The sequence below is a fragment of the Manis pentadactyla genome, chromosome 2, assembly GCF_030020395.1.
Source record: "Manis pentadactyla isolate mManPen7 chromosome 2, mManPen7.hap1, whole genome shotgun sequence".
NCBI lineage: Eukaryota > Metazoa > Chordata > Mammalia > Pholidota > Manidae > Manis > Manis pentadactyla.
Window position 1 is genome coordinate 216,776,662 of NC_080020.1, and position 26,415 is coordinate 216,803,076.

At 49.5% G+C, this 26,415-nt stretch overlaps 1 protein-coding gene across 7 annotated transcripts in view; it reads right to left on the bottom strand.

Moving 5' to 3' along the window:
- Nucleotides 1–26,415, bottom strand: part of EFR3B (EFR3 homolog B) — a 77,775-nt gene that overhangs the window by 14,613 nt on the left and 36,747 nt on the right. For 4 of the 7 annotated variants that reach the window (XM_036881750.2, XM_036881752.2, XM_036881751.2 and 1 more), the window contains 11 exons: nt 25,454–25,581; nt 19,756–19,906; nt 10,042–10,163; nt 6,402–6,551; nt 5,052–5,186; nt 4,518–4,596; nt 3,688–3,823; nt 3,302–3,463; nt 2,592–2,703; nt 2,159–2,210; nt 227–399 (listed from right to left, as the gene is read on the bottom strand). In XM_036881750.2, coding sequence (XP_036737645.2) covers nt 227–399; nt 2,159–2,210; nt 2,592–2,703; nt 3,302–3,463; nt 3,688–3,823; nt 4,518–4,596; nt 5,052–5,186; nt 6,402–6,551; nt 10,042–10,163; nt 19,756–19,906; nt 25,454–25,581 — 1,400 coding nt within the window. Of the gene's footprint in view, nt 1–226; nt 400–2,158; nt 2,211–2,591; nt 2,704–3,301; nt 3,464–3,687; nt 3,824–4,517; nt 4,597–5,051; nt 5,187–6,401; nt 6,552–6,683; nt 6,857–10,041; nt 10,164–19,755; nt 19,907–25,453; nt 25,582–26,415 lie in introns of those variants that run through there. The other 3 variants (XM_036881748.2, XM_036881747.2, XM_036881753.2) reach the window with 3 other exon arrangements.

Below are 26,415 nucleotides of genomic sequence, written 5' to 3' on the forward strand. Positions count from 1 at the left end.
TACCTGCTCTTTATCTTCCAAATCTCCAATCCATCCCCTGCTCTCTGGGGCAGAAAGTGCCCTTCTAGTCTCTGCTCCCTTCGCAGGACCCCAGGGTCAATGGCCGTGATCAGCTCTCTGGTGGCTCTCACTGAAAATCTGAATTGCCCTCTCACCTGGATGTGAGACCTTATGAGGAGTTTCCTCCCCCATCCCACACCAGCTGGAGGGGAGACCCCAAGTTCACCTGATAGTAGAGAACTTATGGCGGTTGCCATGACGATCAATGAAACTGATGAGAATCTCTAGAACGAAGAGGCGGATGTCCGCGTCCTCCATGAGGGCGGTGGAGAGAAGGCGGTCAAGGAAGTTGCTGGGCAGGGCTGACATCATATTGTTGCACTGGAAACCCGTGGACACCTGCCAGGGGGCCCAGGACAGCTGTGCTTAGGAATGCTGGCCCACTCAGGTGCAGTGAGGGGATGGAGCAGCAGTTGACAGAAGCTGCATCTAAAGCCACCATCCTCCCTAGACATCACCCAGCCCAGATATCCCTGTCTTCCATGCTAGGCCCTGGGTGCTTCAGGCAACTTTCTTGAACATGCCAACATCCACCTAGACAACCTGCTCAGCACAGCTCAGCTCAGCAGACTTGGGGGTGGACTGGAACAGTGTGCAGGGATATTAAGTTGTTAAACACAAGCAAGAGGTGAGCACTAGAGAGGGCAGGAGCCAGGAAGCCTCTGCACCTAATGCTTCAGCCCATCAGGGCACAACTGATGAACGCTCACCAAAGAAATAACACTTCATTAAGAGTGTGGACAGTCACAGAGAAATGGAGAGGACTTAAGCTGGGCTGAGGAATCAGAACCCTTTCACACGGCAGTAAGCAAAGAGCACGCACAGCATTTGGTTACACCTCTTCTAGCACGGCCGTAACGGGTATCTTCTGATTAAAGCCAGTGGGCATAAACAGACACATCAAAAATGAAGTGGTCAAAGCATTCAAAAGCAACAAGACATATTTAAGTTAGTCCATCTTGCCAAACAATGCCTTTGATGATTCAGCAGGCCCTTGAGGATCGAGCAAAGCCTGGTGGCATTAATAGTAAGCAACAATGTCCACTGAAGGGGGATGTATCTGAGTGTGCCCCAAACTGCCGCCTTGGTAAGATGCCAGTTACAAATTAATGGGTAGAAACTCAGCAAAGAAATAGCAGGAGTTCAAGACCAAGCAGGTAACCAGAGGTGGGCAGTATCAGCATGAAAAGCCTTTATAAAAATGAGTGGCATGAAAGGCTTGGGCTGGGGAGAGGGAAGGGAAGGCAGGAGCAGAGTGGGGGCTGTGCAGACAGGCCTGGTGAGGTCAGAGACGGGCTGAGGCCTCCAGGGAGAAAGGGGACTGGGGATCTTCCAACTTCAGTCTGAGGAGCGTGAAATCTGGATACACATCAGTTGGAAACTGACACCTACTCTTTAACAAGGAGCATTTCTAGAAAACTGTTCTTGTAACCGTATTTACAACAGGTGAGCAGATGGAGGTAAGAACAACTATGAGAATAACGCAGTTGTGAGATGCCCAGCACGTAGGCAGGGCTTATGCATAAGCACACCTGGCGTGCTTGTTCCCAGTACAGGTTTCCCGACCCCACTCAGCCTGTCAGCTCACAGTCTCTAGGGAGTCTATATGTTTCAGCAAGTCGGTCATAGGAATGGTATTTGAGAACAATAAATCTAGACTGAGTGATGGCTGCAAAGACATAAAGAAGAGGAATGTAAAACACTGATGAAGGAGAGATGGTGGCTGGGAGACTGAGGCAGGCACAAGTACCAAGGGGAAAGAGATGGAAGGGGCCGGGCAGGTACTTGGAGGGGAAAAAGGCAGGAACCAACAGATTCCATCTCAATACAGAGATAATGTTTGAGTGACCAAGCTATCAGTTGCTGATAAGGAACTTCTGTGAAAATTATGAACAGGTATCCTAGTCTGGAGGACCCACCCCTATGGTACCCAGACTGGCTAGTGAGTGGAACACTGGCTGGATTTCAGTCCCCTACTCTTTGGGCATATTTGTGTAGTATGCAACCTGCCCAACTGGATGCAGTAACCTTCTCTTGGTCTCTTGGAAGGAGCTGCCTCCCACAGAAGCAGAGCAGAATGGGGATCGGAGGGGCTCACCTGAAGGAGGGATTTCAGCAGCATAATCTGGGTCAGTCGGTTCCTGTTCTCCCTGTAGACCAGAGACAAAAATACTCACCAGGAGGGTGATTTGGGCAGAGAGCCCACACTTGCCTACCCAGCTCCCCTGATCACATTCTCCATGAGGCATATATTGTTGGGTTACCCAGGACAGTGACTTCCAGAGCCAAGGAGCAGAGAATTAATGGCTCCCTCCAAGGTGGCAGATAATTCCTGGTGGGGGCAGTTTGAGGAATTGTGGCATCCAAGCACGCCACTAAAGGCTGCTGAGGGATTTGAGAGTAGAACAAGGGGGGCAAGGTCGGACCAGGAAAGCTTGGGTGGAGAAAGGAGAGAGCTGGGAAACATGGAAGGGGAAGCCGGGGTGGAATCTGGGCTGGGAGAGGAAGAAGGGGGGAAGGCCGGGACTCACCCTGTTTTCCCCATCTCCACGGGGTGGTGCAGGGAAGGCAGGGGGACCTTGCTCATGATGAAGAGGATCACCTCCGAGCGCTGGTAAGTGGGCAACGTGCTGGCAAAGGAGCCTGTGGGGACAGGGGCAGGGGTTGGCCCAGGAGGGGCCCACAGCCTCTGGTTGGGCTCAGCCTTTCAGCTGAGCAGGCCGTAGCCCAGAGCGCAGGCTGCTGCTCTCGGGGGACGAGGCAGAGCCGGTGGGAGAAAGCCAGACGGCTCCGCAGCCTCTCCCAGGCTGCAGTTCCTTCCTCGCTCCTCCCAAGGCGTAGACACTGCTTCTGGGACGCTCCAGGGGCTCTGGGACAGGGAGGCGGTAGAAGTGAGAGCCCCCCCCACACCCGTGGGGCAGCTCAGTGGTTCTCTCCCCCACATCCACGGCCTTCTCCTCTTTTTTTCTCTTTCCTGCCTCCCCACCTTGCCTCCAATTGCCCCAACGTGGAAGCACCGGGCAGGCCGGATGGGACGTGGGGTGCAGGAAGAGCTCGCCTCTCTTAGCACGAAGTCCAGGCTGAGAAACCCGTGGAGACTGTTCTGGGCTCACTCAGGCCCAGCCCAGGACAGTGGATCCCATCGTCCCCGATCCATGAGTAACGTAGGTATCCACGGCATTCCTGCCACGCCCGGATGATGACTTTGAGGGGCAGCCCTGCGCCCCGCCCCGGGCCCCACCTATCGTCTTGATGACGGCCTCCTGGAACATGCGCTCTTCGTGCTCCTTGATGATCTTGGTGCCGAGGGTTGCCGCGCCGTCGTAGCTCCCGGTCAGGGCGTAGTCGATGCTGAGCCGCAGCTGCCGCAGCAGAGTGTTGAACATCTCCAGCACCGTGGGCCCTGGGCGCGGCGGGGTGGGAGACCCAACATCCAGGCCTGGTACCCCGGCTCACTCTCCCCCGCTCTGCCTTACAGGGCAAGCCTGGGCCCGCTTCAGCCAGCGGCCGCCTCGGCCCCCCACTGTCCACTGCCCTTTCCTGGAAAGGGAGGCAGCCTCCTGCCAAGGGTGGTTCTTTGTCCCTGGGGGATTCCCAGCCCCCACCCCGTCCCTCAGCGCCCCTTACCAACAGAGCCGGTGGCAGCGATGACGGCAGCCTCGGACAGGACCTCCACGATGCCCGCGCGCACCGTGGCCGCGCTGCGGCTGTTGGCGTCCAGGTGGCTCAGGAGCTGCTGGATAACCAGGTGGGAGTGCTGCGGCTGGGGGGAGGAAGACGTGCTGGTCCCCAAACAGCCACCCCCGCGTGGCCTCGGAGCCCGGGCAGCTCTCGGCTGGGACCCACAGGCTGTGGGCACTGGAGGCAGTGCCCAGATACCCTGGCTCTTTTTCTGAATCCCCCAAACCCACCTTTTTGTCCGACAAGGAGCAGAGCCAAATCGCAGTGAACACCTCATTTCTACATTTTTCCTGGGTCCTTTCACTCCAAATGTGTCAAAAATCACCTTTAAAATACTGCCTTCCTTTTCATTTTTCCAGGTCCCAGGTCTTCTCGGTAAGGGCCAAGAGAGGCCACAGGGTTTATAGTCCAGTGGCTGCTCAGAGTGCAGCCCATTTACACCGAGGTAAGTGCAAAAATTGAGAGTAGGTGTTTAGTAAGTAATTCGATGATGCTGTGGTGGCCGGATGTGGTCTGTGGGCATATATTTGGCATGACTTTTTCATTTGCTGTTTCTAGTTCTTTCTAATTGTATTTTGCCAAGTACTGGTCTGTGCTGTATTGGAAATAAAACAAAACTGGTCCTTCTCCACTGCTAAGTTGAGCAACCCTGGTGTAGACAACTAGGGGCTTAGGAGAAGTCACAGAGGACCGCTGGCTTTCCCCTTCAGTGTGCTGTCCTGCCCCCTCACGGGCCCCTGGCTGGGGGTCTAGCTGGACAAGGGGAGCCACCATACCTGAATCGAGTACATGATGATTTTAAAGCAACGGATGGCGAACACCTTTGGTTCCCAGAGAGTATGGTTATCCAGATGGCTGTGAGGGAGAAAATGAGGGGGAACAGCTGTGAAATGCAAAGTGATGCTAGGGAAGAGAGACCCCATCCTCACATTGCTCCCAGGTAAATGAGGAAGGGCTTACAGGTGCAGGTGAGAGAAGGGAATCAGGAGGGCAGCCCCAGCGCAAGCTAGAGGGAGGTCAAGGCAGAGGCTTCACAGCTGTGGACTGAGGAATGAAGCCGGGCATCTTCCTTCAGCTTCGGGGGCACCCTACCAACAACTCTCCCCAAAACTGCACCTGGCCACTGTGTGGTAGCCCTTGAAGCCCACACCATTGCTGTCACAGCACAGGGAACACAGGCACAGAGAAGGGACTGCCTTAGTCATGACTCAACAATCAGAACACCTTCCCTTCTGAGTCAGCAAGGAGGTGCCAGGCCCTGGAACAGTTTGCTGAAGGCTGCGGAGGATGGGGTGGTGAGGGGCACTCACATGAGAACAGGCTTAATGGCATTTTTTATGTTGCCAAAGGCAGCCCGGCCCAGCAGTTCCCGAAGGCACCTCTCGGCCAACTCTGCCGGGTTCTCCTTTTCCTTCTCTGGCGCTTGGAGGGGCGAAGGAGAGCGGCTGTGGGAACATGAAGCCAAGTGGGTAGAGGACAGGATGCAGGCTGGGAGTCAGGCCTTGTGCACGCCCCCGTTGCTGTGTTGCATCCGTACAATTAGTGAGAGTAGGCCAGGCAGGAATTTGACGTAGACTGCATTAGGTAACGGGGGAGACATCATGGCTGTCAGAAATTAAATGGGGTCAAAAAGCCCAGAGGGGAGGAAGAATGGGAGAAAGGATAAAGTTCTTTTTCTGGAAATCATTAAAGATAAGCCTGATGAGAATCCACGGGAAGGCTAGATGCTTGCACACCACGGGCCTGGTGAGGCACAGACCACAAGTGTCCCCATGCTCCTAAGGCCTCAGGGAGAGACGGGGTCTGAAGAGGCAGGCGGAGTAAAAGAAAGTGGGAGAGAGGAGGGAGAGGAAAAAGAGAGAGGGGGCGAAGTAAGGCATGGTGGTTGGTTCAGGTGTGATTCAGTGGTACCCGAATCACAGTGGTGTGGGCTCGGATGCAGACGGAAGAAGGAGCCCCAGGACTCCTGGCCCTGAGACCACCAGAGACCCCTGGCAGTGTGTTGGTGAGGTGCGGTTCCAGAAGCAGCCACCAGAGGGCACGCTTCCTGGTCCAGCAGCAATGGCTCAACTGACAGGGGACGCACGTTCATCCAGCGTCTAGCGCAGCCAAGGTAGGCGGCCACATGGATTTTTCCCTCCATCCCACTTCACAGAGGGGAAGAGCAAGGGGCATGGACAGGACAAACCCCCTTCTGGGGGCTCTCAGATTAAATCCCAATGTCTGTAACTCCTGTCAAGTGGCTGTGGGCTGGTCAAGCAGGCATGTTCTAAGGGCCTGAAGTACCATTAGGAAGTGAGGGGGGGAAGGAAAGTCAGGGAGGGAAAGTCCTCAGTAACTGGAGCTTCAAAAGGCATCTGAAAACCTCCTCGGCCTGCTGCTTCCAGAGAGAGAGAGGTGACCTGGCCCTTTGCACTCTCAGCCCTGGAAGCCCACACCATCACTGTCCTTCCTTCCTGAGCCCAGACCTCAAGGGGGACGGCAGGCTGCAGAGGCCAGACCCAAGGCTCCCAGGAAGCCAGCCTTGGGCTCGCTGCAGAACAAGCCACAGAGGCCAAGACCCCTGGCCTGGTAGCTGGGTATTACCAGCTAGCCCCAGCCGTGTGGTACCCAAGCAGCCTGGGCGGGTACCAGGAGGGCTGCACCCCTTGCCTGCTTACCTCTCTGCCTCCTCTACGTGCTGCAGATTGAAAAGCAGCGAGGGAACGATCTTGTCCATGTGCTGTGGGTCCCAGATATTGGCCTGCAATTCGTCATTCACTGTCTTCCTCACCACTCCTTGTAGACCTTTGATGCCCGACATTCGGATTCTGTAAGGAAAAGGGTGAAATGAGGTCAGGAACAACTCAGGCCCTGAGAAGTCCAGCTTCTGTGGCAAGGAGAACAACATGGCATGGGGGTGAGGGATGCATTCGTCCATCAAAAGGCAGAATGCAGCTCACCTTCTGTGCCTCCTGGCCGCTGGCTTCTTGTGCTGGTAGATATGAGCCCAGGAAGCCATGACTTCTGGCTCACCTCAGAAGAGTCCCAGACCCTCCTTGACCTGTGCCACCGGGGCTTCATCCCTAGGGTGCCAGTGCTCCAGACTCCTTCTCGTTAGTACCTAGCTGGGTTTGCAACAGTTTGAGCCCAAGGTTATAAGAGCTCAAAGTGTGGCCACCAGCTGATGAGGCAGAACCCAGGGCTGTGAGCAGTCTATGGGGGGAGGGGATCTGGAAAGAGAGGCACAAGCTGCCAGACTCTCTGGCCACGGAGGCGTTGCAGCTGGGGCTAAGCTGGCTGAGTAACTGGAGGGGATGCCTTTCACCCCTGCCGCCCCAGGCTCCACTGCACTACCCCAGGGTTCCTGCAGGAGGGGCCTTCTTTACTGGCCATGTAATGCAGCCTGAAGTCCCTTTTCGTTTTTCAGTTTTTTAATAAATTTTTTCTTCTAATTATAAAATGATACATGCTAAATACAGAAAAGCATAAAGAAAATTTAACCCTCAAACATAACCATTATTGGCATTCTGGTATCTTTCCTTTCTTCTGCACATGCTGTACAGCAGGATGAAGAATCTACTGCCTACATAATTTATATTGGCTTTTTTCTCCATAACATTCTATCATAAGCATCTTCCTGTATCATAAATCAAATGCATGATGTATTGTCTTAAGAACTTTTTAACCAGTCCCCTATCAATCATTTAAGTTAATTCTAAACTTTTTGCTACTATAATAGTGCTACAATGGACATCACCATATAAAATATTTTACTGCATTTCAAATCATTGACAGGAGTGGAATTACCCAAAAGGTAAGAAAGGAAAGGCTCCCAATATTGGCCAATTACTCTCCCCTCCCCCAGCATGCAAGCCACACCAGCAGCGGGGACTGCATTTTGAGCATCTGTTCTGGTTGTGTGGCTCTGAAAAACTTTCACATCTCCTAGCTATTTCAGCTCATATCCTTTTGACAGTTATTGAAGTTGAGCAGTTTCTCTGTTTAGTTGCTATTTGTATTTTCAGCTTCAGTTTGGAGTGTGGTTACCAGGGAGCTACCTGGGTCTCACCTGGTGACCAGAACTTAGTGGTGGGAGCCACCTAACAGCACTGGGTCAGGAGCAGTTAGGGTCAGGCCGATGGGCTAGGATTCCCCAGGGAATCACAGCTGCTCTGTTCCTGACCCTGAGTCAGGACCCTGAGCCAGAGGCTGTCCAGATTTGTGAATGAAGTAACTGGAATATAATTCCACTAACTATTCTTGGCCCTGGGTTAAAAGGCACTGCCTGATGCACAATGGAAATATATCCCAAACATGCTGGACTCCTATGTCCCATCCAAGAGAGCCTGGCTGGTGAGAAACCAGGCTTGGTGGGTGAAAAATTTGATATCCAGAGCTTCCTTATATGTCAATGTGAATTAATTTCCTTCACTCCCTCAATCTCCCCATAATACCTTCCACGTATGTACCCATTTCATTCCATGCTATCCAGAACGGATTGAGCCTTTCAAAATAAACTCTGAGAGATCAGACGTGGTGAGGGGCTGGGTCCTCTTATACTGCTCCTTGTAATGGACTCAGTGCGGGCCTCCCCAAGTGCCAGGGACCTGGGAGTTGCTGAGCACAAGAGGACCACACACACACACACGGACGTGCCCGCACACTTGCACCTATTTACAAAACCCATGGGTGGCTCTTGGTAAGGGGCTCTGGGCTCTGCCCAGGGTGTGAGTGAACAATGGGGAGATCTCAGGGAAAAGGGGTTCAGGGAGGGCCTGGAAGAGAGAGACAAACTGAGGACGGAGGCCTGATACCTGGGCACCTTGCACCCTGCAGGCGTTCCTTTCATGGATGTCAAGTGCCAATCCGTGGGTGCTGCCAGGGTGCCAGGACCTCAGCACCCCTCCTCCTGCCGTGCAGTACACTCCCAACAGTCAGGAACCGGTGCTGAGCACATCTGCTTCTGTACCTTGGCCACCTCCCACTGTGCAGTGTGTGTGTAGTGACACAGGGAGGGTCCCCTCAGCTCTCCCTCCTGGAAATTTAGTGCTGCCCCAGCGATCAGCACCTGTTACAGCCCCACATGGTTGCAGTCCTGCACCTTCCCCAGCACCTGCTTCTGGACGTGCTCCCACTGCTCCAGCCCCTTCAGTCTCTTCAAAGCTATTTTGGAGTGGGGTGGCCACTCAGGGGCTCCTGCTGTGGAAAGGACAAGGAGCTCCTTCCTCCTGGGACCCCCACTGCTCTCCTCAGAGGCACTGGGGCAGCACAAGCCCGGGGAGCCCATGGCTGCTTCATGAGAGGGGAGGTGGGGAGGTCAGGCACTGCCGACCACTCACCCAGGGACCTGCCCCAGAGTTGTTCCACAGGCTTGGAAGCTTTGTGAACCAGCAACGTGGGGATGGAGGGATTCATTTCCTGTTCCTCCCACTAGACTCGGCTGTGGTGAGCAAGCTGCTATTAGGGGCACACAGGGCTCCCTGGCCCTGCTACTTGCACAGAACGTGGTGCTCAGGCCCCTCCTAGGTGATGAAGGAAGGAGCCACGGGCAGAGTTCTGAAACAGACAACAGAGGATGGGTCTACTATGGGCACCCTGGCCACATGACAATGGCAACCTCCAACTTCTTCCCTGTGTGACTCCTGCAGCTTCAGAGAAGGTGAGTGGGTGTGTGGAGCTGTCTGGGACAAGGTGGCATTGACAAGGGCCCATTTGAGGAAGGGCTTGCAGTAGGTGAAGGAGTGAGCTAGACAAAGCCATGGAGGAAGCATTCCAGGTGCAGGAACAGGCTGTGCAAAGGCCCTGCATCAGAATTGTCCCTGGTGTGTGTGCAGGGCAGCAAAGAGGCCTGTGTGGCTGAGGAGACTGGGTGGGAGAGTGGCAGAGATGAAGTCAGGAGAGCAGCAGGGTCAGCCAGTGTGAGGACTTAGACTTCTTATTGATGGGTGTATATTTTGATGGATAATGGTGAGGGTGTGTTTCTCAGGGGTATAAATGCAGGTACTTTTGAACAAAAGAGTACAAGTGTGTTCGTATGAGTGTGTTGTCACTGGCTCTCAAGTTGGGCTCACAGGACCATTACCCTCCATCTTGCTCTGTCTTTGGCCCCAGAGGCTTTTCCTTTAGAAAGCACATGCTGGGGGCCCGGCTCTGCCCGCTTGCCCACCTACGTCCCACCAGGTGCCTCTTTCATTTCCACCAGCAGCATCAGAGCAGAGGTGAAATCAGACATGCAATCCGGGCTGGGGACTCCAAGACCCACCGATGCCTCTGTCATGAGCTGAGCAGGCCCTACTCAGCTTGCCTTCCCCTACTCACTTAGTCTTGATTTCCAAGTCATCGTGGCTAGAGTGGCACATTTCACTGAAGCGGGACACAAAGAAGTCATAGCTCCGGTGATAGGATGGGGTGTCCTCCTCGATGTTGGCGAACTTCACAAACTACCCGGGAGGAGAGAGAGATGAACGCCTGAGAGGGGACCCTCTGTGCTCTTCACCATGGGGCTCTGGGACTTGCTTACCCAGGCTCCCTGCCATAGCAAAGCCACAGACATACACCTCCCGGGAACCACCCACCGTGGGACCGACTCTTGTCCCCTTCCTGGAGCGCACCCGGTCTGCATGTCTGTGGGGTCCAAGTCTTACTCACCTTTCCTGTCTACATAAGACTAGGCCCCACGACCCTTTGCAGCCCTTCCCTGCTGAGGTGAGCAGAGGACGCAAGAGGAGGGAAAGCGAGGGCTCCCTTAGGCTCCTGTTCCCATCTACACCCAGAGCTGCAGCAAACCCAGGGGCCGAAAGGCTGAGGGAATAACACGGAACTGAGCTAAAGCCAGTGTGGAGGCAGATGGTGCCCTCCCAGAATGAATTCTGGGGAACAAGAGCAAACCTAAAATTTGATTAAAAAATGTAATTACACTTTATTGGTAAAAATTTGACTACATTTTTAACGTTTCCCATTTTAGTTCAGTAAGTCTTGCTCAGCATTCTCAGCTGTTAGCCTCCTTCTGCCTTCACAATGCTGCAATTCGAAATACGGCCTTAATTTCAACTGAGTCCCGCAGAGAAGCAAGAATCATGGACTAAGTGCAGTTAAATTGCCAAAAATTAAGTATAATTTTTATGGACTGTTCTCTTTAATGTTACAAATTTGGTACCACAAACAACCCAGAAGATTAGACCTATAATAACATCTATTCTCCTTTATTCTGCCTTGTAATATTATTTTTTTACAAACATTCGTTGGTTCAAAAGGGGTACGCTATTCCTAAAATTACCTAGTAAGTGTACTTTCATAATACCCAGTATCAGCTGTCAATCTCTTTCCCTACTTAACTACTTAAAAGTTGTTAATGGTCTTTTCTGGATGAAAATTAGCAACTTCCACATCATTAACTATTGGCATATTTTGTTCTTGCAATAATAAATATACATTTATTTCTAAATTTGAGAGAATCTCAACATGCAAAGCTGACAAGATCTTTCTGTCCAAGTCACATTTAAAATGCATACATATATTTAGAAGTGAATATTCTTATATGAGTAATAAATCCAAATGACATTGCTTGCATTATATGTTTGTAATATCATTGATTAGGTACAAGTCCAGGAGTTCTAGGCGATAGTCAGCCTTTGGCTACGTGACCTGCCTAAGCCCCCAAAGGCTAGAACTCATACTTAGTATCTACAGAGGCTGAAGCTGTATCTGGGTGAACCGCTGCTCTTAACAGGATGTTCCCAGGCTGCACTCCCCATGGCCAAAGCGGAGCTCGGTCAGAATTTCCATCCACATGACTGGGACATGCAGCTACAGGGGGTTCCAACTGCAGATCTGCCTGTAACTGGTGGTGTGACCTTTGAGTGGGACATTTAACTTCTCTTACGTTTGGTTTTCCCACATCTAAAATAAGCAGCCCAGTCTTCATGCACTAGGATTCTTTATTTTTCTAATTTGCACTGTATTGACTTCAGATAAGACTGGGAAGCTTAAAACTACCCGTGTGCATGCAAGAGTGCACACATCTTAGAATAATTTAAAAAGACCGAAAAAAAAGGAAAAAATGAGGCCATGGACCATTCCACTCCCATGTTTATCAGGACTCTTGCTCTATTATGAGACCCGGTGGTGAGATGACACTTAAAGCCAGTCCCGAACTCCCACACAGAGGGTGTCAGACCATTTCTCACACTGGGGGAGGCACCGGGGCTCATAAAATAGATTCCCTTTTGGTATCAGGCTCTCCGAGCAGTCTTAGGAGCCTTCGTTTTGATAGCTTGATAGGAAGCGCTTCCCTTCCCTGAGTCTGACAGCACAGACACACCAGCCCCGATCTGGGCAGAGAGCTCTGGTTGGGTGTCCCCACGGGGACAGCTCCTAGACAGCCCACCCCAAGCTGCTCCCAAGTCTTCCCAGACCTGATGGGAGAAGGCCAAATGGAAACTTTGGAAATTGTGGCTCAGACGGTCAAACTGGGGTGCTTCACAGGGGGCCCTGGATAAGAGACCACAGCCACTGTGGAAGTCCACCTGGGAACTGTGACAAAACCTGGCTGAGGTGAGGTTGAGACTATCGGGTGTGATGATGAGAGGCAGTACAGTGTTAGGATTATGAGAAAGGGTCTGGAGCTAGTCTGCATTTCTGAGGCCCACCTTCTCCACTTAATTAGTAGGCCAATCTGGGGCAAGTTACTTAAGCTCCTTGTGCCTCAGTCGCCCCATCTGTAAAATGGAGCTACTAAGAGTAGCCATCCTGCAGGCCTGGTGTGACCAATCCATCACCATTAAAAGCTGCAGCCTCCTTTCCCCCCCACCGTGCATTTCTGACTTGCTGTCAACACTCCATGAGTTGTCACTGGATACATTTACCTGGGTGACTGGTCACTATTTTTAAAAATGAATGATACAGCAGGAACTTCCTATCTGCTTCACCCCTACCCTGCTAATTCATACCTTACAAATGGCTTTTGTTAAAATGCTACTTGCCTAATGCATGAGATTGTGAAATAATAAACTTGGGTTTGTTTTGGGTTTCATTTTTTAAGATATAGCAATGATGAGGAAGGTCTCTATAGCAACAAACTGAAGACTCTGGACATGTGATACTTCAAAGGCCATGGGCGCTGCCAGAGCCACCCTTTCAAGATCAAAGTTTCAGCTCTTTATATACAACAAAAGGGCCAAGCTTGCTGCAGTAGATCACCCACCCTCCAGCACAGGCAGGAAGGAACCACAATTATGTGAAAACTGAGGGTTACTAGGGCCTGGGTCAATAAAGAGAAAGCAAGCCCCAAATATTGACATTGCAAGAAACAGCTCCCCCTGGCCCAGGAAATAGGAGCTGAGTGGCTGGCCTCACTTCTGCACCAGCCAGGCAGAAATTAGCTTTTCCTTCTCCTGTAGGTGAATATTCTGAGCCACACAACTTCCTGACATTAACACTGGAAACCTAGTTCAAAATCCTGGGCACAGAGAGAACCCTGACACTCTCACCGTCTAGGACTTGTGGCCTTCTTGCTGTGTTTACATACAAGGAGAAATGTGAACTGCTTCTTTGTGTCACTGAAACAAATCCTAGCTGGAAAGCAGATCTTGTAAGCCACATGGTTTGGACTTTTAACACCTGCTGCCCCATTCTCCAACTGCTCTTGTTTATAGCAACTCCCTGGAGCAATTTTCACTGAAGCCCGAGAAACATTCTCACTGTAACACTATCACATCCTGCAAAGGTCCTGACTGCCAGCAGAGGCATAGTACTTCCCAGAGCTGGGCATCCTCTCCTGTCTACCTACATTTTGTCTTCTCTCTTTCAAGATACTTTGCAAAACAAGCATGGCTTTAAGATCTCTTCAGAAAGCACAGTCCTTGCTGCCTGAGAAGGTGAACCCTCCAGGCCCATGCAGTCCCATGTGCTGGTCCCCAAAGTCTGCCTCCGGGAAGCACAGATCTAGGGCAACACCGGCTGCCTCTGCTCCAGGATCCCTTCCGTGGCTGGTGCTGACCCCCAGGACCTGAGCTACCCCACTGGCCTCGCTCTTCTGACCTGCCTGCCCCCATGGAGCCCACTTCCAGCCACTGGCTCCAGCAGTGATTTTTGCACTGCTGCTGGATATGGGAGCATTTCTAGTCTAGAGATGACAGTTAAAACCACAAGAGTTGATGCAATTGTCCATGGGGAGCATACAGAGTGAGAAGAGGATGAAGCACCGATCTTGGAGACCACAGACATTTCAGAAGCATGTGGGGGGAGAGATTCATTGGAGAATTCCATTGCTGCTGTACTAAATGACACAATTTACTGAAAGCCATACAAATGTATCAGCTTACAGTACGGTCGGAATGGATCTCCAGGGCTGTTCCTTCTGGAGGCTCCACAGGAGCATTTCCTTGACTTTTCTAGCTTCCAGAAGTCACCTACAACCTTTGGCTCATGGCCCCCCTTTCTCCCTCTTCAAGACCAGCAGAGTAGCATTTCCAGTCGTGTTCTCTCTGTTCCTCTACTTCCATCAATCATGTCACCTTCTATCTGACTCTGACCCTCCTATAAGGATCCCTGTGATTATATCAGACCCACCTGGATAATCCAGGATAATCTCCCCACCTCAAAATTGTCAATTTGCTCCTATCTACACAGTCCCTTGTCATTTAGGGTAATAGTCACAGGTTCCAGGGATTAGGATGTAGACATCCTTGGGAGACCACTCGTCAGGCAGCCACAGAAACTAAGAAGGGTGAGCCAGGTGGGAAGAGCTAGGATGTCAAGGCCAGGAAGTCAAGGGAGTGTAAGGAAAGCGTCACCAAAGATAAAACACATCCACTGGAAGATGTGTGAAGAATGGGTTTTGTGCCTGCTTTCTACAGATTTCTAACTGCAAAGACAAAAATGTACTTTTCAAGTGGGGAGAACTGGCTGTCACCACCCTAACCTGGAGTCACACTCGGCATCCACAAAGTGGGACACTAGACATTTGTGCTTCTGTTGAGATTCCAGTTTGCAGGATGTACAGGAGACGGGAGAGCAAGAGGAATGACACCACAGGGAAATAACCAGACACCCCAGAATGTGGGGCATTCCACAGCACACTGACCTGGTCTCTCCAAAGTCAATGCCAAGTAAAACAAAGAGGAGCAGGAGAGGGACTCTCTTAACCAGTTTAGACTGGTTAAGAGATCTGAGCAACGCAGAAAACAAAGCGCATGTGTGATCTTTATTGACTCCTGATTTGAGAGACAGCAATCAAAGACAAGTTGGGGACCCCTAGGGAAATTGGCATTTGAACTAAATATTTTTTAAAGTGGAATGATGGTTAGTTTTCTCAGGTGAGCTAAAGGTATTTATGGTTATGGAGAGTAAATTTTGGTTTATTCTTCTTGGTTGTTTATTAATTTACTTTCTGTATTTTTACATTGAAGAGACCTGACCTTACGTTTAGCCTGAGGGAGAGACCTGGAGAAAGGTAAAGAGCGGATGTGGGAAGATTGCTGAGGAGATGGGAGCCTTCTGGACGGGAGGAAGCCGGATGCAGGAAGTTGAGGGGATCCCACCTGACAGCCCCTATTTCCTCAGTGTCAGGAAGAAGGCAGGGCCCCCTTTGAGACTGAAGACGCAGACTGGGGGAGAGGCCTGAGGAGAAAAATAGACAGTGTGTGGAGACCACCGAGAGGGTGAGAGAGGGCGGTGATCAAAGAATGGCCTAAGGAGCTGCCCAAATGAGGTGGAGACATGTGTCTGTCAAGGCCCCAACCCGCACGTGTGTGGTTGTCTAAGGCTGAGGCACTGGGGTAAGAAGGCAGAGTGTGGCTGTGGCAGGACAGAGGAGGTGGAGGCAGGTGGAGAGAGTGTGGTTCCCACCAGGTCCAGGATGGAGGTGAAGAGAGGGCACCTCAGTGGGGGCTGAAGGTGGGCGGGCGTCCAGGGAGGTGAGATCTGGATGAAGTACAGGGCAGTGAGAACCAGGCGGAGGGACAGGGCCCTGGGCAAGCCCCAGCCTCTCTGTTTTCCTGGGAGGAGAGAGCCCCAGGGCCGCTCCAACACGCTCAAGGAGGCTGCGCAGCCCTGAAGCCCTAGTGACTCACCCTCGCACAGCCTCAGACCATGCAGACTGGACACTGAGGCGCAGTGAAAACACAAATGCTACATGCCGCTGACTTTGGGTCGGTCAGAGCTGAAAGGGCAGTGTTCAAGAAATTCAGGTAAAATTCACACAAAAAATAAGTTAACCTGTTTAAAGTGCATGATTCAGTGGCATTTAATACATCCACAATGTTTCACAAGTCAAGCATTTTTGTCACCCCCAGAGGAAACCCTTGCCCATTAAGCAGCCACTGTCCCTTCCTCTCTCCCCCTGCTCCTGGAGAACACGAATCTGCGTTTGGCCCCTGGGTTTACCGAGTCTGGGTATCGTGTATAAATGGAGAACAGCGTCGTTATGGATATGAATAATGCACAAGTATTTGTTTCAGTACCTGTTTTCAATTGTTTTGGGAACATACCTAGGACAAATCACTGAATTATATGGTAATTCTATGTGATTTTTGGAGGAACCACTAACCTGTCTTCCACAGCACCTACACCATTTCACATTTTCACTAGTACTGTACAAGGATCCCAGTTTCTACATATCCTCCCCAAAACCTGTCATTTATAGGTTTTATAAAATAGCAATCCCAGTGGGAGTGAAGTGGTATCTCATTGTGGTTTTGATTTGCATATCCTTAGCGATTAGTGATGTGGAGCATCTTTTCATGGGCTTGCTGGTCATTGTACGTCTTTGGAGAAATGTCTATTCACGTCCCTTACCCATTGTTTCATTAGGCTGTCTTTTGATTGAATTGTAAGAGGTTTTCACATATTTCTCATTGCTGGACCCTTCCTAGATGTATGATTTATGAATACTTTCTCTCTTGCTGTGGCTCTTTTCCTTTCTTGACAGGGTCCTTTGATGCACAAAAGTTTTAAATTTTGATGAAGCCCAAGTTACCTATTTTTTCTCTTATTGATTCTACATTTGATGTTGTATTTCAGAATCCATTGCCAAATCCAAGGAAGACCTAATCCTATAGTTTCTTTTAAGAGTTTTATAGTTTGGGCTCTTACAAGAAGTCTTTGATCTATTTGAGTTAATATTTATACCTGGTGTGAAGCAGCAGTGAAATACAAACTGTAAATCTATGAACCTTCATTACAGTTTACTATTTGTATATAACAGGCTACTACATCAGATTGTTTATGTAGAAGACCAGGCATTCTCAGATTTAATATTTTCAGTTTATCATTAGCGAGTGACCTCAAAAGGTCGGGACACGTGGACACTGTGCTGTCCCTTTGGCACATATTGGGACAATGAGGCAGGTGTGCAAAAGTAAATCACTGAACAGATAAGAGAGCTTAGCTGGCCCTGGCTCACCGTCTTCTCCTGACATTCCTGGCTCCTCACTGTCATCCTCATCATTCAGATATGAAGGGCTTGAAGCATCACTTAAATTTTTAAAAATATACTTCACTGCATGGAATGTGCAGGAGTGCTATTAGCATATTTGGATTTTGTGACAAGTTTCAGCACAGCTTCATCCTCGGCATGATTAAGCACAAGTTAGATGAACATCCTTTAGGGGTGAAGGAAGGCAGGAAGGGAGGAACTGCACAGGTTTAAGACTGCAATGGGTCAGTCCAAACCTGCATGACTCTCCATGCGCCTTCTCCAGAGATGCTAATGAGCGGGTCTGGCCGGGACCCAGGAATCCGTGGGTTTCCAAAGCTCTCCAGGAGCCTCTGTCATTAGCCAGGTTTGGGACCTTGAATCAGATAGGGTTTCTGAAGAAGTGCTCTGTAGAATGGGGAGGTTTGTTTTGAGCCGATTCGGGCAGCAAAGCCAGGTCTGAGGGAAAAGCCACAGGGAGGCGGAGCTGGCTCAGGGCGAAGATTTTTCTCGACTTGTCACCCACAAGGCCTTGGCCACCTTGTGACAGACTGAGCCTGGCCCAAGGAGGCGGGGGCCGTGCCTGGGCTCCAGGGGGAGGGCCCTGCACCAGGCAGGGGTTGGGGGATAGAGTTCAGTGAGAGGAGAACACGGGCCACAGGGCCGAATCACTCCCTGTCTATAGCCAGTGCTCCCTCTGTGCGAGAGCAGACAATATCTGTGCCTTCTTTGGTCCTCCATTTCCAGGCAGAGAAATCCAGCAAAAACGGTTAGATGGGATCAATGGTTTGCTTTTTCTCTTCCTTTTCTTTCTTTCACTTTTCCCTTCCTTCCTTGTCTTTCAGTTTCCTGGCAGCAAAACCCTTTATCCAAATGAAATGGTGCAAACTTCTACATGGAGTCCTCCTCCCACACCCATTTGTGTCCTCACAATGCCTCAAACCCCCACAAAACCAGCTGAAACTCCTAGGCTAACCTCCCTAAGATCACTAGCATCCAGCAGTTCTAAGATGAGGAGAAGCAAAAGACAACTTCTTTTGGAAAGGCCAGAAAAGTTCGCAGGCTTTGGGGGCTAGAAAGGGGATCCAGATGAGGAACACCAGTAGCAAAGGCTGCCCCAAAGTTGGACTCCGACTTTATTGCGATTATTTGACTTATAAGCGCCTGTTCTTGTGTAATCGTCGTTGTCTGCAGTACAGTGATCATTAGCTGACTCGCTCTCTTGCTGATGGAGTGATTTGCTGTGATGCAGAACCTAGGAATTAGCAGGGCCCTGAATTTTCAAGGCTAAAGAGCTAACGAAATGCCTACCCTGGGCCAAGATCGCTGTGGGGAAAGCTAGACCTGACAGCCACCTGCTTCTGTGCCCCACCTCAGGGAGACATCCTCTGGATGCATGATGGCTGGTTTATTTTCCATTCAGATGTTCGCTTCTAGACTATAGTTATCTTAAACAGGACAAGTGAAATAGCATCTGATGCTGTTGCCAGGGCAACCTGACAGAAGCCTTCACCCCCAGCTACTGTATATGTAATTTGTCAAAGGCAGCTGGCTCACAGAGAGAGGAAAGAGGAGAGGATAGGTTGTTACTTTTGGTCCAGAAGGACTATCTTCTGGTTAAATCATCTTACATAGAACAGGAAAGCAGTTGCAACCTATGCAATACAGATTCAGAAGACAGGTTGGCAATGTGAAGAGGGCAAACCTTAAACTTTTCTTTCGTGATATCTGTAAAATAGCTGCGTATCAGGGTTTTTAACACCAAGCTGCTTGAAGGCCTAGAGCTGAAAGTCTGCCTTGAAGTGGAGGGAATAGGAGAGAGGGCAAGAAATTCAAGAAAGCAACCAGGCTATTCAAATATGTGAAGATACAGTGAAGCTGGGGGTTCTTGACACCTATGAGAGCTCCTCTCTCCCAAACCATAACCTCTCAGAAGAGCAGCCGTTTGCACGGAGCATGGACCAAGATCAGTCACCTCATGGTATCAATGAAAAGACAGGCCCATAAAAGATAACCCACTCGAGGAGACCCCGTGAGGTAATGGCAGAACTAAGCCCTGTTGCCTGCTGCCCTGTGACCCTTCCACCCAGCTGATGCCTCTCTCCTGTGGACACCAGCTTCTTCTATCTTTGAAAGAAACATAGCTGAACAGCTTTCAAAGTTTGCCCTGTAGAACCAGAGGCCAAGCTGGGAGGTGCCGAGCAACTCCTGCCCTCAAAGGAATGGCTCCCTTTTCATCTATTTTTATATCTATCAGAACCCCACTTAAAATTATTTAAGGAAAAAAAATCTATTACTAGTTTGAAGATCATCAATCTGAGGTGGATGGTTGTACAACCTGTGAATATACTAAAACCACTGAATCATATGCCTTAATATGGAAAAAAAATTTCATAAAATGTATTTTATATATTATGTATTTATATAAGTTGTAATATGTAAATGAGATATTTATTTAAATAAAAAGGTGAAATGCACCTTTAGTCACACAAAGGACACTAAGTGGTGAGTTGTTCATAGGGTCAGAAACCAAGCAGGAACGGATGGGAGCGAGGCTGCCCCAGAGGCTCCCCCCGCCTGCCCGCCTGCGCCCCACAGCCTCCTGGGCGGCTCCTTACCGAGTTGGTGCCGAGGATCTGCAGGTTGGGCTTCTCCGACTCCAGCAGCTTGGCCACCATCTTGAGGAAACTCTCCACGAAGAGGTTGATGCTCTGGCAGTGGCAGGCCATGAGCAGCTGGTCCAGAGCCTCCATGGCGATGCACACGTACCTGGGGAAGGCAGCACCGTTCTGTCCGCCCGCCTCACGCCCACGCCGCTCCCACCCCCACCATACGACTGGGGCAACCTGTTTGGCTGTGGAATGACCAACTGGGCACACCAGGGTAACGAGGCTCTTCCAATGTTGCCAAAGGTCTGGAGAGCCGTTCCTACAAGTGCCCGCTGCAGCCCAGCGCTGAGAATCAGAAGGAACCAGCAGGAAGGGAGCCTAGGGAACAACACACCCAGCTCCTCCTTCGGCAGATGAAGTCCACGAGGACAGATGAGGGCCACTGCCTCACGTAGATACAAGCGGCAAGGACTGATGCTCAGGAGAGCAAATGCTGAGTCCAAGCCGATGAGATCAGACAACTTGATCTAAGCCAAGAAGTGTTTGTTGAGCACCCACTGAGGAAAGGCTCCGTCCCAGCAAGTGCGGGGAGGCGAGCGGAGGATGAAGTCCTTCCATTTAAGAAGCCTGAGTCAGATGGATGCAGTAAATAGAGATGCCTCCTCTGAAAGGCTACAAGAAAATCGTGCATGACGTCCCACGGGGTTCCAAAGGCGGAGAGAGATGGCTCTGGTGGGCAGGAGGAGAAGCAGCTGAGGAAGAAAGCTACGCAGAGGTGGGCCTGAGGGCCGGCCAGCTGCAAAGGCAGTCATGGTGGCTTTTAACGTCTTTTTTTTTTATATCAGATACCATTTCTCAGGTACCCTTGAACTAATCTCTATACCAAGCAACCATAAGAAAAACAGCCTCTCTGCTCTGAAATTTTCCCGTCCACTTTTAGAAAGTGCTTATTTCTATCTATATGAATGGAGTCAACTATTATCAAATTATTATTTAACATTATTAAATAGTTATCTCTGGGAATATTCACAAATGGATCAGGTCAGGTGCAAATACAAAGGCAGCATTGGGGCTTTGAGCTCCTTTGGTGAACTGGAGCTTCATTCCTCCAGCTCTGGGGGACCGGCTGTTCCGGCTGCCACAGCCTTTACCTTCAGAGGCCTTCAAGGTCACAGTCCAGGAAGCCTGCCATGCTCTGCAGACCCAGTCCTGGCATGTTCGGGTCCATTCTGCAGGCGAGTGAAGCCAGCCGAATCCTGCAGGGCTGGGGAAGCAGCCTGGGCTGGGGCCCTTCCAAACAGGACAGGCCTTCCCTGCAGACAAACCTGTACACTCTCTGGCAACCAAACGGGATGGGGGGAAATGGGGGCAGGCAGAGTGGAATCCTTCTCTCTTAGGAATCATCCCAGTATCCTTCTGCATGAAGGGCTTTACCATTATTTTACAGTGTTTAAATGAGGGAAAGGAAGGGGTGGGTGGGGTTTGGCAAGAGAAGAAACTAGAAGGCCTTCTAAAACCCAGAGCTTAGACTGCTGCTTCCTTTTCCTGTAAAAAATTCCCAGAAAATCCTGATATGGAAAAAACCATCCTTGGCTAGGAAAAAAAAAAAAAGAACCAAAAAACTGGCTACTGACTGGGGATGGAAATTTTGATGGAAAGTGAAAGTTATGGTAGAAATAAAACTGAAAAGTAAAGAGATTTAAGGCCCAGAGCTTTGAATACACTACCATTTCATGCCCCATCTGGGATCTCAATACTAAGGCTGGAAAGATTGTAATTATGAACTTGAAGTTTTCAAAATATCTTAGAAGATCAGAAGTCAACAGGCCCTTGGAAGCTCTGAGTCCAGTGCTCTCTCCATTGGCCCTAGCTTACCGTATGTCCAGGTATGTCCTATTGTTAGGCTATACTCCTAACAAGCAGAATAGGGTGATGTCCACTCAACAGGACTAGGGTCAGACAGGTTGGCCCCAGTGAAGATCCGATCTGGGCTTCGTGTCTGGAAGGAGTCCAAGGTAGTAGCAGGGCTGGGAAACTGAACCGGCCTGAGTACTTGAAGCAGTCTGGGGCAGGAAGGAGCTGGTGAGCACTAGCCCACAGCAGGGGCCCAAGGAGAAGGCAAGAGCAATTACAGGCAAGGGCAGCAGGTACAATCAAGGGTCCAGGATGTATTAGCAGAGCTTCCCAGCAGGTGAGGAGGCAGAACTCACGGAATCTGGGGTGGACTGTGGTTCATGGACAGCAACTGATACCAGGAGAGGACATTTGGTAGGTTCCAACAACAGGAACTCGGGGTCAAGGGCCAAGGCAGAAGGTGAGTTATAACAACTGAGGAAAATGCACAGAGGGCCTGGTGCTTAGGCGTGAGGCAAGAACTATCTTGTGTTGAATTCCAGAATTCAAGCTGGCACTGCCTGAACACCCTGTGCTCAGTCAGAAGTGGCCCTAGGGGCCAAGGAGGGCTGAGCCTCCAGGCCAGCAGGAACAAGCATGAATATCTGGGAAGCACACTTGGCCGGAGAGGAAAGGCAGATCCAGGGTCAGAGACAAGGGCCAGCAGGCAGGAGGGCAGGGGCAGCTTTAGCAGGGCCGGTCATGGCCTAGGAGCACTGGCCTTGACAAACCACAGCTTGTCCTGGGCAGCTGCAGTGTACTCAGCCCCACTCCTGGGAAGAGACCTCTGGGTTTCAGAAGCCCCAAAGTAGGTCGGCCTCAGCCAAGGGAGGGAAGGATGAACTTCCTCATCTAGCAGGAACCTGCGATCTCTCTGTCTTTTTGCTGCTCTGTACATCATTGCACATCAGAGTCCATGTTGATGAAAAAGACCCTGGAATTCGCACTTTATCCTCTCTCTGCCCATATCTGCTTATTACTCCTGATGATAAACACATAAAAAGACAGAATTCACATGTAACTGGAATGGGGCAGTGATGCAGGGAGGCAGTGGGGCAGACAAAGTTGGCTCTGCTGCCAGGCCCGACCTAAGGTTTCCTTCCATACAGTCAACCATAAATAAAGACACATGCATAATGAGCAGGGAGACACAGCCTCTCGGGCTGCCTGCATGGGAATATTTTGCTCTTCCAAAGCCACCAGCAGGAAGATAATAATGAAGACTGTGGCACTGTGTAGGGAGAGAGGGAGGGCAAGGAGGGAGAATAGGAGAGCAGATATAACAGATTTTTCTTCTCAAAATGTTTATGATTAAAGCCCCCAGTGAAGCCTTCAAGCCTTTAAAGACTTAGATGTGGCAATGGCTATTTTTAACAGAATGATACCAGTTTTGAATTGCAGTTCTAAGGGCAGTGGAATGATTCTAAGTGGCTCTGATGGTTACAAGACATTTTTACTGAAAGAACCACCACTGCAGAGAACAGAGATAAAATTAGTATTAAATGCTAATGTTATTGCTAGCATATTAGTTTTAGGTTCAATCTAGGATAAAGTCATTTTTGCTTGCTTGAACATGCTTGACAATATATCAATGTGATTTATATAATCAGTATGCACAGTATATTCATCCCTTTTTACTGACTGTGCAACCTAATTTTATTATATAAAATGATGATAGAAACATGTTGTTTTTGGTCTTGCTTTTACCCCAGGGACTGCTCGATTTCAGGTTTGCTGGTGGGTCCTGTAGAGGTGTGGACATCTACCCCATCAGCACAGGGCTAACATTTCCACTGTGATTCTTGCTTCATCTTCCTCCCAGGAGCAAGAGGCCTTGGCAGTTGGTAGGGCTGCTGGGCAGTGGTGGAGGCCCAGGAAAGGGGTCAAGGGGAGAGGACGCCACAAAGGCCCAGAGGTGCAGGAACCAGAGAGCCGGTTGGTGGGGAGCGGGTCTAGAGCAGGCATAGCAGTGTGGTGTGTGTGGTTGGGTGGGATGGCAAGTTGGGGGTGGGTTGTAGAAACTCCAAAAGTCGAACTGAGGAACTTGGATTTTATTCCCAAGGAGCCAGGAAAATAGAGCTTTAGGTATGTGTGTTGAAGGTGATAGCTGGCGTGATTAACCTGGAAGGACCAGGACAGGAAAGACGGGAGGCAGAGAGATAATTTCCAAGGCGCCTGCCAAAATCTGGAGTCTGCACCAGGAGAAAACTAAAGGCGAGGGAAGTGGAGGGTGGATACAGAAGGCTTGGTGGAGAACAGAACCAAGGGGACTTGGGAACAATTGCCCTCCACCTACCCCTCCACCCACCCATCACAAATGCCCCAGGGAAGCCTCATCTTCTCTTCATGCTCAGCCTTGCTCCGCGGTGCGATGGTAAGGCAGCACACACACTCTGGCTTTCATTGTGAAAGCAACACGCACTTGATAGAGAACATTTAGGAAACCCACAGAAAAGGTACATAGAAAACAAAATAAAGCCACAAAACCCCAGCTACACTGCTCACAAAATGAGTACTCTTAACATTAATGTATATTTTTTCATTTATTTTCTTTTTTTTGCTTTTGTTTTGCTGTATTTTATAGGCATCGTGATTTATTTTTTAACTCACTTGTAAATACTAAGTGCATACTTATGTATTCTATTTTTCATTTACCTACAGCATTTTCCACATTACATGAAAAGCATGTTTATACACACCATTTTTACTGACTACATGACATTTCACCAAGTGATAAACACCATACTTGACTATTCTCCTCTTTTTGGACATTCAAGTTATTCCTCATTTTCATTATCATAAAAAACACCATAATGAACATCTCAATGTAATGTTACATTACATTTAAGATTGATTCCTTGGATAGATGAATAGAATCAAAGGGCATAAGTGTTTTTGAAGCTCTTGACATATTTCAAAATTTCCAAATTTCTAGAAAGGTTCAACCAATTTGCACGCACTGTAGAAAAAGTATGAAGATGCATTCCATGTTGCCATGGCTGTATGCCATGTTGTCTCATGTTCCATGAATATAAGATTATTGAACATTATCCCATATTTGTAACTAGTTCTGTCTCCTCTTCTGTAAGTTGGTTATTTGGGGCCCTTGCCTCAAATCTTTTTTTTACTGTCTCAATTTCCCCACTCCATTCACACTATTTGTTATATGCTACTCATTATGAATTTGAATTCCTTGTCTTGTTTTAAAAACACTTGTTTTGTTGTTTATCTTTTACATTTTGATGGTTTCATTTTGACATCAAAATATCTGAATTTTCAAACAGTTAAATCTATTGATCAGTCATTTTCTTTACAATTTCTTTTCTAAACTTAGCAAGTCCTTCCCTTTCAGAAGATTGACAAATATTCAGAATATTGATAAATATCACTGAAGTGTATTTTTAACAGACAAATTATCCCTAACCTAGCCTTCTCACTGGAATGTAGAGGCTCCTCCTTGCTTTTCAAGACAGTAAGTCAAAGGAGGGAAGACTGGTTTGATGAGAATAGCAGCACATTCTGGGCTAGACTGACTTTCCAAGGCCCCAGGCTGTGTAGGAGGGCTTTTTGATAGAGACCGAAAGGATGAATGGCTTCTAACAGGGCTGCCAACAGCCCCTTCTTCCCAAATCCTGGCAACAGCACCAATTTCATCCTGCCTTTGGAAGAACACATGGACCCACCCTCAGTCCCAGTTCCCACTTTCTCAGTCTGTTCAATAATCCAGTCAACTGCCATAGTCACACAAGGATGCTATTCCTGCCTCAAAAATATAAGTTTCTGAAAATCTCTCTCACTTTCCCGTATCACTTACCCATACCGATGACGACCTACATCACGGATGAGCCTCTCGGAGAGGTAGGCACCAATACGATCTAGCTTTTCTGGAGCTGAGAGGGCATAGAAGGTCAGCTTCTCCATGTTGGTTTTCACCAGGCCATCCTGCAAAGGACAGACCTTTCATGAACATAGTGGCTATACCATGGCTGGAAGGGTTCAAGTCAAGGTAAATCACAATTCAATTTAAACAGCAAAGTGCCATTATGTGTGCTACAGGCAACATGCAGGCTTCAGTGATACACAGATGATTATAGTTCCTGCCCTCCAGGAACTCACAACTAAGCATGCTAGCTATAAATCAGAATAGTAAGTGAAACAGACGTTTATATGTATGTATATATGGGTGCACATATGTACATGTATATATACATATATTTATGGGTGTAGGTATGTGCATGTGTATGAGTGAGGGACAAACCTTCATTGACTCAGAATTAAAATATGCTGGGTGGCCAGCACCCAGTCGTGAAGAGGAAGCAGCAGCTCTGCAGCTCTTCGGGGAGTCTCCAAAGGACGCTAGAATGTGTCCCTCCAACTGCCTATCAAGAAGAGGTCACTGATTCCCAGAAAGCAGGTCAAATACATCAGATCCTGACATTTCCAAAACCACACAACCCGTAATGTAGCCTGGCGGTGAAGTGACGGCTTGGACGCCAAGAGGCCGGGCCTCCTAGGTGTGCACATCCAGACACTGGCAGATACCAGAGGGAGCCGCGGGGAAGACATGGGCTGCTCAGCTAAAGCACAAGAAGGGAAGTGCTTGCACCAGACAGTGGGGAAATAGTGCCGTCAAGAGAGTCAGAGCTCCAGGAACTATCACCCAGAGAGACATGACTGAGAAAGACGTCTCAGTTGGGCAGCAATGGCCAAAAGCATGCCAAAGCAAATTCCAGAGCCTCTGCAGATCTGGTTTTAGAGGGAGCTAACTCTCCTTGG